The 12,715-nt window shown below is 41.4% G+C and overlaps 1 protein-coding gene across 1 annotated transcript; it reads right to left on the bottom strand.

The window, feature by feature from the left end:
• Positions 1-5,296: 5,296 nt before the first annotated feature.
• Positions 5,297-8,982, bottom strand: aar2 (AAR2 splicing factor). The gene is made up of 3 exons (XM_063465309.1): positions 7,932-8,982; positions 7,620-7,849; positions 5,297-6,377 (listed from the first exon to the last, which is right to left on the bottom strand). The coding sequence occupies exons 1-3, from the start codon at positions 8,692-8,694 to the stop codon at positions 6,210-6,212; spliced, it is 1,161 nt and encodes a 386-aa protein (XP_063321379.1). The 5' UTR covers positions 8,695-8,982; the 3' UTR covers positions 5,297-6,209.
• Positions 8,983-12,715: the final 3,733 nt, after the last annotated feature.

Raw genomic sequence — 12,715 nt, 5'->3', positions numbered from 1 at the left:
GGGAGTTAGAGCTGGAAGGCTAGATGGAAAGACTTTAAAGAATATGGTAATTAAGAGTTATTTACTTAATAAACACCCTGATGAGAAGTGATGTTTCCTTAAGGTCTGCTAATGATTATGAGGGAATTTGGGGAAGCTGACATTTTACCAAACACAGAGCAGAAATGGTACAGCAAGCTACAAAATACTGATAGCCGAGGAGAACTGACCTCTCTCTGCTCAGCTATGGTGGATGATGGTCCAATAACTCAACTCAGGCCTAGACGCAGAGAAGCAGAGGAAGTGGAATACGGTAGGAAATAGTGGGAAGGGTAAAAAGTACATAAAGGAGACAGGAAGATCACGATTTACTGTTGTATTAAAGAGATGTGGGAATAAAACAGGGGAGGCTGGGATTTTTTCTGTGGCTTTTTAAATGCTGCCTGTGTCACAAAATAAATCCTGCACATTTAAAATGCGCTAAAGCACAATTAATAAAGGAGCATATGTGCAGTTGTAGACAGAAGTTACACACACTCATCATCATGGCAACTGTTCTTTTTCCAGGGTGGAATAACTGTACAGCATAGATCTTTAATAACTTTTTAAAAAGAATTGGGTACAAAGGTTTGAATTTACAGTCATAGGCTCAAATATATACATGCACTCCAACTAGTATTTGGTTGAATGTTGTATTTCAACCATTAAACAAGCTCCTGGTATAATTCTAGTTGGATATTTGACCACTCATCTTGGCAGAATCGGTAGAGTTCATTATATTATTGGTTTCCTGGCACCCACACACCTTTTAATCATAGTCCGCAAATTTCAATAGTGTTGTAGTCGGAGTTTTGGGAAGGCAGATACTTGCAAATACTTAATGCTAGCCTGCTTTATCTATTCCAGAATTAGTTTTTAAGTGTTTTTGGGGTCATTTTCCATTTTGTAAGACTCCACTAGTTCTACGTTTTCATCCATCTATCTGTTGATTTGTGGTGAAGTTAAAAAATGTATAGTTAGTCCTCCTTTATTATTCCACCTACTTTGTACAATGTACCATTACCACTGGCAGCAAAAGAGACCCAGAGCACAGTGTTCAGTGTACAGTGGTTTGTTTTTTTTTTATCCCCGGGTCGCCCCTGCAGGCGGTCTATCCTTCAAGCTCGGGTCCTCTACCAGAGGCCTGGGAGCTTGAGGGTCCTGCGCAGTATCTTAGCTGTTCCTAGGACTGCTCTCTTCTGGACAGAGATCTCCAATGTTGTTCCTGGGATCTGCTGGAGCCACTCGCCTAGTTTGGGAGTCACCGCACCAGTGCTCCGATTACCACGGGGACCACTGTTACCGTCACCCTCCACATTTTCTTGAGCTCTTCTCTGAGCCCTTGGTATTTCTCGAGCTTCTCGTGTTCCTGCTTTCTGATGTTGCTGTCATTGGGAACCGCTACATCGATCACTACAGTCGTCTTCTTCTGTTTGTCTACCACCACTATGTCCGGTAGGTTAGCCACCACCATTTTGTTCGTCTGTATCTGGAAGTCCCACATATATGTGTGTATATATATATGTGTGTGTGTGTGTATATATATATGTGTGTATATATATATGTATGCATGTGTGTGTGTGTGTTTGAGAGCCTCTATTTGAGCCTCTATGCTTGGAATAGAGATCCTCTATACATAGAGGATCTCTATTTGAGAGCCTCTATGTATACTTTTGACCCTGTGTGGATTAAAGAAAATCCCAAATAAATTCAAACTTGTGTATCCAATTTTTAATTTTCAAGTCGTTAAAGATGTAAGCTGTACAATCATCAAGAGAACAGTTCAAAGTGACATTCATGCCCACGATGAGTGGTTGTAAACTTCTGACCACAACAGTATCTACAAGACTTTTGTTTCATAAGAAAACAAACAAACAATCAAAAATAACTAGCAGAGGTTAATCCAAAGCAATGTAAATAAGTAAAAGTCAAACAGGAAACGAAATGTTGGAAGCAACACGGTGTTTGCTTGTGTGTAAAGAATAAAGAAGGGAATTTTAAAAGTTTAACAAAATAGCAATGAAGAAAGCAGGACTGATAGGAAAGCTATGAGTAAAGAAAGTTTTCATCCACTTCAGAGAGCAATCTCAAAGGTCCAGTCTGCTTATGTGTTTGCCTCCATGCTGAAGCCTTTTGGGGGAGTTCTCTCTTGAGTGTTTGGCTACCAAGAGGGGTCTGCTATCACCTCAGAGCCCCCTCACAGAAAGTGAGCAGCTGGAAGAGTGTGTGCATCTGTGTGTATTTGGGGTGCAGGGGTATTCAAATCCTTTTTGCTCTGACGATGTCTGCCAGAGTTCGTGCTCTGAGTGTCATGGCCAAAGACAACACGAGCTCACTAAAAATGGAAGTCAGATTCAGTCATCTGAAGAGCAGGTGGGGTAGAGTGAAAGATAGCTGATGGACTGTGAACGGGGGATAGGAACCAGAAAGGTCTTTGCTGTTTAACCCGTGTTTGATTCTCAACGATCATCTGATGTTTATTTAAGCTCTCAGGGATGACATACAGCACAGGTGTAGACACTTTTATAAGCTCTGTGACAAAACTGAAACATGTAAGTGAAGGTGATCTTGGCCTCTGTTGTCCTGGAGCATCTCTATGTGCTAATCACGGCCGGTGCTTTTTTCACCTCAACAAATTTAGTTGCTTAGTCTGTGAAATTTATTGGCCAGCTGCTGTGTCCTTATGCTGTACTTGATCAGAAAGACAAACAGATGACTGCCGACTAGGCCTCAAAGGTCTAGTGTCTTCTTTTTAGCTCCTGCCTTTAAACGCTTCACCAGATCACTATAGCAGAACATATTGTTCATAGACCCACACTCACTCTCTCTCCCCTGATGTGTATGAAATTTCCAGGAGGGATTTTTTAACCTCGTTCATCCTTTCTTTTAACACCCCTACCACCCCGCCGTCAATAAGTCTGGGTTCAAAATGTGCACGCGCCCAGACCGCACACTCATATATGCACCCTGGGAAAATGTACACGTGCCTGAATCACATTTGGGTCATGCGAGTCAGACATGTGAACTGCCGCTAGCACTGCAGCAGAGAGGGATTATTGCAGTGCCTGGTCATCAGCATATACTTCCCAATGAAGTAAATGCCAAACATCAAGACAACAACAAAAAAAGTGAGAAAAAGTAGCTTCTGAAAACTGATGTGTGTATGAACAGGGAATAAAATCCATTCCACAGATGCACACACCATCAAACTTTTTCTGACACCAGTTTTGGTTTATGAGAGCAGGTCATTTTGCCTTCATCTGGAACAATTGCTTGCATTTTTATATCAGCAAAACCAGGTTTGATGCAGAGCAAGCACCCTGTCCACTTCTGGATCTATATTTATCCTTACATATAACTTTGGGACTCAAACAATAACTGAAATCCTACTTTTTAACTAGTTTTTATTCAGATTATGCCTTCTGCTATAGCTCAAAATAGTCCTGGAAACATGCAGACATCACTGTGTGTACACACAGGGAGGGAGAACAAAGGAAATCACCACCTGAAATTAAAAATAAATAAATCAACAAAGATATAAAGGAAACCATTTGCCATTTAGCAGCAATTCTGTGGATCCTGATATTTTTTACATTTCCTAGTTGATCTCTGACTTTACATCACGGGGGATGGCAAAACGTAACTGTTTATCCCAAATGTCCGAAGAAAGAGTTAGCAATTTAGCAGTTCAGTACATGCATGATCAAACACCTGATTTGTTTAATCCACAATGAATTCATCACATCCAGTCTACCGACTGTCAAGACGTCGCACACACTAAGCGCTATCCTCCTTTCTGTCTTGAAAAGAGAAAGGCGAGTGGCCGAGTGACTGAAAAAGAAACAGAGGGGCCTGTGTTTACACTGGCAGAGTGAGCGGCCTGTGAGCCCCATGGAAATGGCCAGCTCACATCTGATGGCGAGAAAGCTCCACCATGATTGACAGGGCCTGGCTTTTGAAGCTCTGCACAGTCAGTGCAGTCTGTTTCTCTATGTGCCTCGCTCCCCCGGGGTGGCCACACCAAACAAAACAAATAAGAGACATTAGAAGGAAAATGGTTGCCATACCAGGAAACACAGAAGGAGAGCCTTCACTGAGGGTGAAGGGGTGCATGTGGCACGGAAAAACTGGACCCTTAGTGAGTTGTCCGCTGAATTCCTATACACTGTAATTCCAGCACTAATAGAGGGGCTGGAATGCCAAGGACATCCCAGTGGAGTCATTTCTGCGACTGTCTTCATCAACAATGTACAGTATTTCATCTCCGGAGAGGAAAATGCATTTACCAATCACTGGCATACATTTTCCTTCCATGTTGTGCTGATAAGTTTCCGCCATGCTCTCCAAGCCATACTCACCATTTAATTGCATTTAAAAAGGAAAATAACAACCAGCACAGGGCCCCAGTGGTCTCACAGCGGACCACAAACATGAACTGATCTTCTTTAAAGGGTTGCGTAAATCTTCAAAGGGGAGTTTTCAGTGTAAAGCCCACTATTACCATCACTTTCACAATACCAGCTGTCTTCCTGGAAGAGAATGGATTTCTTGTATTGGCATTTAGATCTCCAGCAACGGGCTCAGACTCTATTGATTCCCATAATTGCATTAGATGACTTTTGTTCTTTTCAAAACAGCTTTATAGTTATAGATTGGTTCATGGAGCCAGGGCATGTCAAATAAGAGAGGTCCAGCTGAAGAGAAAAGGGTTCAAGAAGTGCAAGAGCAAGATTAACGGGTGAACAGATCAATGAACCAACAGGAGAGCACAGTCTGTGATATCCACCGTTGTAACTGAAGGGATGGAGCTGAAAGGTATGGATAAACTGTATAGGAGTTGTAACTGCATATATATGTATACAATTGCATTCCTCCTTTGGTGTTTTTCCACACCTCTGTAGATAATCTTATATAGATATTTGAAGATAAGTGTTAAGAGTGATGGTGGAAGAAGAAAAGATCGATTAACAAAAAAAGCTCTTATCCCAGTCATCCATGTCATGATGATTGCAGCACCTTTTATTTTCTCTTTGCTCTTCTTTAAGAGAAAAAACTTATCAAAGCTAATAAATTGTATGAAATTCTTCTTGCAAGTCCTTCCCAACAAAAACAGCAGCATTTATCGATTATGGAACTGACAATCTGCAAATATGGTGTTATAGAGCAGCCTTCAAGCTGTAAATAAAGCCTATGTGCGCCATCTAGTGGAGGAAAAAGAGAAAAGACATGGAAGCAAGTATTGAAAGGTTCATTAATGATAAACAACAGTGACAGAAACCAACAGACACAGGTGGATATTTTGTTTCAGAAGTGCTGTTTTTATTAAACTGATTACAGTAAAGAAATAAAATAAAAACAAAATTTAACAAAGCAGTACTTTAACAAGAAAATCATTACTTTATGAGTTCCAACCCTTTCAGAAAACCTGGTAAATCTTGTGAGTATGCTTTTTTCCCCACAGGTGTAGTGCAGCTCACACACGATCATTTCAATGCACTCTGCAAAAGAACTAATAGAGCTACACAAACTAACATTATGAGGATTCCTTGTAACTAGGAGAAAGACAATGATGGTAGCAAACAGCTGGAAGTAGTCGCAGTGACCAACACGCTCAGCCTCAGAATGACTGAATAGGTTCTGTCTGCAATCACTCTCAGACAGACTGGAGAAAGTATGCTGTCTAATTCATAAACACAAACAGATTCAACACAACACAATCCTTCTGAGTCAGTCTGCTGAACCAGACTTCACGACATCTCTCTGCAACTGTTTGCCAGCTGCTAATTTAAATGCGAGGCTGCTGAATGCTTATGTAACTCTGCAGCTGAATCATCATCCTGGAGAGTTGTGTCACCATTCGTGTAGAAATGTCTGAAATTATGCTTCAAAACTATCAGGTCCTAGCTGGACTCTGAATGTAAGTACATAATGTAAATTTCAGTGTATTGCCATTTTATTACCATCACCAAATCCACTTTAAAGATAGCAGCTGTCTGCAAGTGATCACAGACTTGGTCGCCATCTTCAAAGCAACTATTTGAAAGCCAATGAGATCAGTCAGTTGCAAAAATGTTTGGTCATGCCGTCGTCTCCACCCACTGTTTTCCCTAGTGTGACTGTAGCATAAGATACTTTGTGGCTCTCCTTCTGTGTTCCTTTTTCTCAGTGAGCACAGAGTCCATTGAGTAGTTTCAGTCGACTGTCACACCTTCAGGCAGCTCCACCACAACAGGTTCACAGTCGTCCAAGTCTGAATCGAAATCCCATCTGAACTTCTTGGTCAGGTGGGCTTTGAATTTCTCTGCTCTCTTACGCAGGGTGGCATCTACACCAGGCCCAATGGCAAACTGGAAAAAATCCTGTGAAGAATAATTAATCAAACAATTTTATAAACTGGTAACTGTAAATGTGATCTGTAACAATTCAGATGATGCTTTGATACTGTGGTCCATTTTCTGTTTGCAAGCATTTCTGTGTGTCGTGGAGATCATTCAGGATTATGAACGTATGTTGTAAGGATTGATTTATAAACTGTCCTCAGATACCAGCCAAATAAAAATAGTGTTGTGAAAGGTATTCAACACACTGGCAATTCAAACATCCCTTTCTCATTGCATACGAATTATTATCTTTATAAATTTTTTTTTTTTACATTTAAACAGAAGAGCATGCAAAGTGTGGAGCAAGCCCGGGTTTAATCCCCACTGGGGTTTAAATAGAACAAATGCAGGGTTCAACATAACCAACAGGCCAATGGCCCAAGGCCAGCAGAAAACTCTGCTGGGAAAGTTGATAGCCCAGCTGCTGACCCATTTGAACCAGTGACGGTGTTTCCACTGACCGATTTACCCCTGAAGAGAGCTGACTGAAAATACAAATGCGATTTAAATGCAAAGAAAAACAATGTTTTTAGCTGCTTTGACTTCCATTTGTTTATTTATTCCACTACATTTATTTTAAACCTTTATTTACAGCTTTTTTCCTAATAATCTTCTTCTTTTAGCTGCGTCATTTAGGGTCACCACAGTGGATAATCTGCCTCCATCTCCGCCTATCCCTAGCATCCTCCTCTGTCACACAAACTCTCTGCATATCTTCCTTCACTACATCCATGAATCTCCATATACAGCTTCTTTTGTACAATCTGGCCACTATCCCTCCTCTGCATATGTCCAAACCATCTCAGCCTTCCCTCTCTAACCTCTCAAACCTGAGCTGTCCCTCTGATGTACTCAATTCTAATTCTGTCCACAGATCACAATGTAGTCTGAATACAGCTTGAATCTACTAATAAATAATGATATGTTCCTATAGTATAATCTTGAAATTAAACTGCCATTTTTGTGGGCCAATAAAGTCACACAAGGAGCAAGTAAAAGGCTGATCTTCTGGCTTGTTGGTTGAAAAGTGTGATACTGGTTAATGGAACCTAAATTACTTAAGATTAGTTTGCAAGAACACATTTTTTCAACTTTTTAATATCACAACATCTTGGTTGACATCTAAAATAAATTTTGCACCAGTGAGATGAATATATGTTATTTAGTTAGATATAAAGAAGCCTCAAGTGACAAACACTATAGTCTGATTTGTGCATGTACCTGCAGCGTGGAGGTAAGGAAGTTGTTCTGAGATACAATGTCAACAAAAAAATCAGGAGGTATTTCTCCAAGCTGGTGGTAGAGCACGGCGATGAGCCCCAGGTAGAGGTCCTTGCGCTTCAGAATGGACTCCTCTGAGCGGCACAGCAGAGCGAGGAGGCACTTCCAGTGCTCGAAGCCCTCGTACACATTTCCAAAGAGAAAACACACAAAGGCAAACTGCAGCTCACCTGAGAGAGGGGCTAAATGTCAGTACTTTTTCTTGCATAATGAATCCAAGAGTAACCCATTTTTAACAAATGTGATACATACCTAGCACGTTAAGAGCCTCCTGCATGTGGTTCTTCTCCAGCACCGTCTCCAGAGCGTAGCTCAGGTCCATGCTGCACTTGGTGATCTCAGCTGGCGTAGCCCCGGGAGGGTAGGTCTTCTTAGGGATGACAGAGAAGCGCAACTCCGTACCCTCCCTCTGTTTCATCTTGGGGAGCCTGTCAAGCCCCTCTTTCATGCTCTGACAGGCCGTGTCATTCCTCGGCTGCTCCGCCCTGTCTTTGGTGTGTGTGAACTGAAGCTCGGGAATCACGTCACTGAATGCACATACTCGACCTGAGAGAGGCTGCAAGTTTTTGGCCATTTCCTCACTGATACGGTCAGTGAGGGACACCCACTTCCTCATCACCTCATAGGGATAGGGGCCCAGGTAAGGATCCAGCTCGCGCAAGCTGGCACGAATCCGACTCAACTCCTCTTCATTCTTGGAGGCTGAGAAGTCCAGATCTTCTTCCTTGGCGTCCCAGTTGGCCAGTATGATCTCTCTGGGTTTGAGAGAGAGGAAGAGGCCTGTCTTCGGGCCAATTTGTCCTCCATAGCCTGACGAGCAGTAGTGGAGGAAGTGCAGACCAGGGGGGATCATTTTAACACCCCGGAAACGAGGACCCACTTGCCAACTCTTGCAATCGATTCCGAGCTCTGTACCCTGAGGAACACCCAGAAGCACGAGGGTAGCTCCCTCCTCGAAAAGCCTCAGGGCAACATCTGGATCCATGTCCACACTACCACTGATACTGCTGGCCATGTCTTTTAAGGAGTACTTAACGTGAATCTACTAACGAATTAACTAACTAAACTCTGCTCTCACCTGTTAAATGCAGATCACTCAAACGGATTTCCTCAAAAGGTCTAACACAGAGAGCCGCTGCTGCTTTGACGCTAATGCTTTCAATTGATGCGATTCTCGATTACTAAAAAACATGGCAAAAAATTTAAAGCTACACTGTGTTAGTATCTTCGGTATAATAGCCTTTCGCACAGCCACACTTCATACATCCAGCTGTTGACGTTTCGAGTCGTTCGTACGGTGGAAGTTGTGCCACAAATTTCTTGCTCCGGACGGAAACAGTACCATGAAACACATTTGTGTCCGTCTACTTTTAATTTCCCCTCTATAAATAAATACATTAATTAATACATTTAAAATGTTATAAATCGTTTATGTATAATAGAATAATTATATAGATATATTATATGATTTGTGTATGTGTATAGTTATTGTATATTATCTATATTTGCACTTCGTCTTTTGCTTGCTGCCTGTAGGTGTCGCCAGAGCGACCATCTGCCTCCATCTCACCCTATCCCCCAGCATCGTCCTCTGTCTCACCAAACCTTGGCATGCTCCCCTTCGCTACATCCACGAATCTCTGTGGTCTTGCTCTTTTCTTCCTCTTCCTTCTTGTATCCGCGCATGTCCACCTCAGCCTTGTCTTTCTAACTTTGTCTCCAATCCACTCAACGTAAGCTAGTCCTCCAGTAGACTCATTTCTAATCTTGTCCATCCTTGTCACCACAAATGAAAATCTTAACATTTTCAACTCTGCCACCTCCACCTCCGATATTTTTGTCTGCCTTCACCTCTGCTCCTTGCATCCTCACCTTTACCCCCTCTCAGTCACACACATGTATTCTGTCTTGCTTCTTCTGACTTTCATTCCTCTTCAGTGCACACCTCCACCTCTCCAGGCTCTCATCCCCCTTCTCACTACTCTCACTACAGATCACAATGTCGTTTACAAACATCACAGTACACAGATAATCCTGCCTGACCTCATCTATCAGGCTGTCCATCACAACTGCAAACTACAAAGTGGCTAAGAGCAGATCACTGATAAATAAATAGCGGATTTTTTTTTGCTAGACTTTATTTAAAATATAATGATTTAGCCAGCATGTATTAATATCTGCTTTATTCACATTTTGCTTTTTCTTGTGTCCTCTTTATGGAAGCTTGTTTCCATCACTCAGAAAAAAAAGTTAGAAGCTAAGTTAGAACTTTTTTCACAAAACGTCAAGTTACTGACTAAATGTTTTAAAATTGAGTGATTTCTCATAAGTAGAAAATTTCAAGACATCACCTGAAAATTTTTGACTAACAAAAAAAAATTAAATTAAAATAAAAAAAATCTTGATTGACAGAAACAAGCTTCTATATGTTTCCATTCTTTACAATAAAGACATTGTGCAATATTTATTGAATGACATTTTGTAACACTAACATTCATTCCTTAATCAAAATAATGAAAAAAAGGATGGTTATATAATATCTTGCAACAAAAGTCTATTGTAGCTGATACACCTATAGCACCCCTAATAATAATAATTATCATTATTACAATAACCGCATAGGGTCACTTCAGAATAGTATAAATCAAACATGTACAAATTTTATTATGTGGCATATACTCAACTATATAACCTACATGAGAAAATTTTTGGGTATGATGACATGTGGCTTGCAAACACAAAACATAAGAGTTTGTACAACAGGAGAAACTTTTAAAATGTTCTAAAAGTATCTGAACGCGTCGATCTTTAGCTTATCTTTGCTTACTATACAAAGCTATTCCATAAAATGTAGCAATGCTGACATGCAGATGCTGGTGTAGCTTTTAATACACAAGACACTGAGAACTTGACAACAGTAAACATTCATGACTTTGCTTTTGAAAAATAGCTGTCTAAATACAGTCAGTGATTGGTCACATGTAATATTCGCTATCTGTAGCAAGGAACACTGTGTAAATTCACCTTATGTCTTCATGAGAAAGTAGCACAGGCCTATAGGAACCAGGGAGATACATTTCCTACTTTGAAAGCACAGAGACACTTTGAAGTTTTTGCCAGCAAGTGATCAGTGCCTTGATAACTCGGATTAACCTCATCCTTTTTCTCTTCTTTCCTCGTATTTTCTGGACAGCTGAACAATAGGCTTTCTTTCCCTGAAAAAAATGGAAAAAGAAAATAGCACAAGAGCTGTTTGGCTTGTTTTCTCACTGTGCGGTGGTGGTGGTGGTGCTGGGGGCTCAGAAGAGCACATTAAAGTCATCTTACCAAATACTGGGGACTGCAGTTTTGCACAATTAGCTGCCCCATGCTCTCAACTGGCTTCTCCAGGTCAGATTGCTTTTTGCCACTCCTCTGACACCGCATCTGCTGTGTCATACCATAGATGGAAACCAGGATGCGACGTGCCTGCCATGAGATAACAGCCCAAACGTGTAGAAAATTAAAAAGGTGGAATAGTCCAACTAGCATGTCGGTCAAAGGTTGAAAACTTCTTCTGTATTTACCCAAACTTAAATGTACAACATGTGCCATGCAGGTTCTTATTTTTACCCTGTCCATGGTGCTGAAAGTGCATATAATGTAGTGCCACTTACCTTTCCTGAGGGACAAGGGTCTCTCTCTTTAAATTTATTCGCTGAAACAGTCAGATTCTGCAAAAGAAAAAGCCCAGTGTTAAGTTATTTAAGACATTTATTTGGCTTGTGATCCAAAAGAGAGAGGGGGGAAAGAGCTTTACTTGAAGAGCAAACACTGGAGGGCAGCCTAGCACATGTTATTAACTCACAGTTTCCACAAGCTTTATCACAGCTCCAACTGATTGCAGTGAACTAGCATTTAATGGTAGTTTAGTTAGTGGGGATGTCTGCCAATAGAATACTTAAAACACAATCATTTTTAAAAATCTACCACAGTTAATTAATCCCACAGTCTTATGATAAACTTTGCTATCATACCAGATTCTGTAGTTCAACGGAGATGACTTCTCTGTAGGAGCCCAGTATTTCTTTATAGTTACATCTACTTTTCCCACAGGAGTAGGCCAACAAGACAGCCACCAGGACACTACGGAGCAGAGTTCCAGTCAGACACTATGAAAAGAGAGCAGTGTTACAACTCTTCACACGCAACCAAGGAAAACAGGCCATGAATCACCGCTCATTTTGGCTCCCGCTGAGGCGCACAGTGCGTTAAAAGCATCTGTCAGTTTCCAGCTGTTTGCGCCACCTGACATCTCGACCAAAGTCGAAATAGCCACATTAATATACGTCGGTGTTCACTCTTCATCATCATCAGCTCATTTACTGCGTACGTACGCACCAGATGTTCAAACTGCGCTTACCATTTATCATGTTTTTCTGCGGGATCTTCAGACGAGCAAACCCATCTCTAGTCGTGACCGTCTTCGCTCATGGTGAGCTCCAAACTTTCACTTTTTTTTTTCTTTGGCTCCCTTTCAGTACTTTTGCACTACCTGTGGCGGAGACGTTAATACGGCGACGGGTAGACTTCCGATGTGGCGCTCCGTGGCTTCCAACATTACCAAACTGACTGCTCCTATTTCCTTCCCCGTCATGGATTGCTGACGCCGGGCTTAGGATTTCACCAAACTCCAGTCCGATCAAGTCAAGGACAACTTCTGCAATCAATCATTTGCCTCCATCCTTTCGGTTTCGTTGGAAAGACACGACGCAGCATTTATCCAAAGCGCCGATTTAAACTTTCTAAAAGCTTGTTGTGATAGCAAAAAAAAAAGTCAGCCTACAACATAAAAAAATGGAATGAAATACCAGAGAGAGCAGTCAAAACTATGACCCTGCATGGGAACTGCTCGGGAGGATGAATGTCACTCTTGGAGTGAAAGTGTGGGAAATCACATCTCACAAACAAAGTGTTCAGTCACAGTTTGAGTTGACATTTAACTTACAGCACAAGAAAAAAAAGTCTTAGAAACCAACTTGTTTGGGAGAAACAGT

Source organism: Pelmatolapia mariae, linkage group LG20, assembly GCF_036321145.2.
Source record: "Pelmatolapia mariae isolate MD_Pm_ZW linkage group LG20, Pm_UMD_F_2, whole genome shotgun sequence".
In the NCBI taxonomy this organism is placed as follows: domain Eukaryota; kingdom Metazoa; phylum Chordata; class Actinopteri; order Cichliformes; family Cichlidae; genus Pelmatolapia; species Pelmatolapia mariae.
The sequence above is the reverse complement of the archived record's forward strand: the minus strand, read 5'-3'. Positions and strand labels throughout refer to the sequence as shown.

Excerpts from the sequence above, each read along its gene's own strand:
- aar2 (XM_063465309.1), bottom strand. The coding sequence starts at position 8,694 with ATGGCCAGCAGTATCAGTGGTAGTGTGGACATGGATCCAGATGTTGCC. Across the intron at positions 7,850-7,931 it reads GGAGGCTCTTAACGTGCTAG|GTGAGCTGCAGTTTGCCTTT; the intron begins GTATGTATCACA and ends CCCCTCTCTCAG. Across the intron at positions 6,378-7,619 it reads TCCTTACCTCCACGCTGCAG|GATTTTTTCCAGTTTGCCAT; the intron begins GTACATGCACAA and ends TATTCTTCACAG.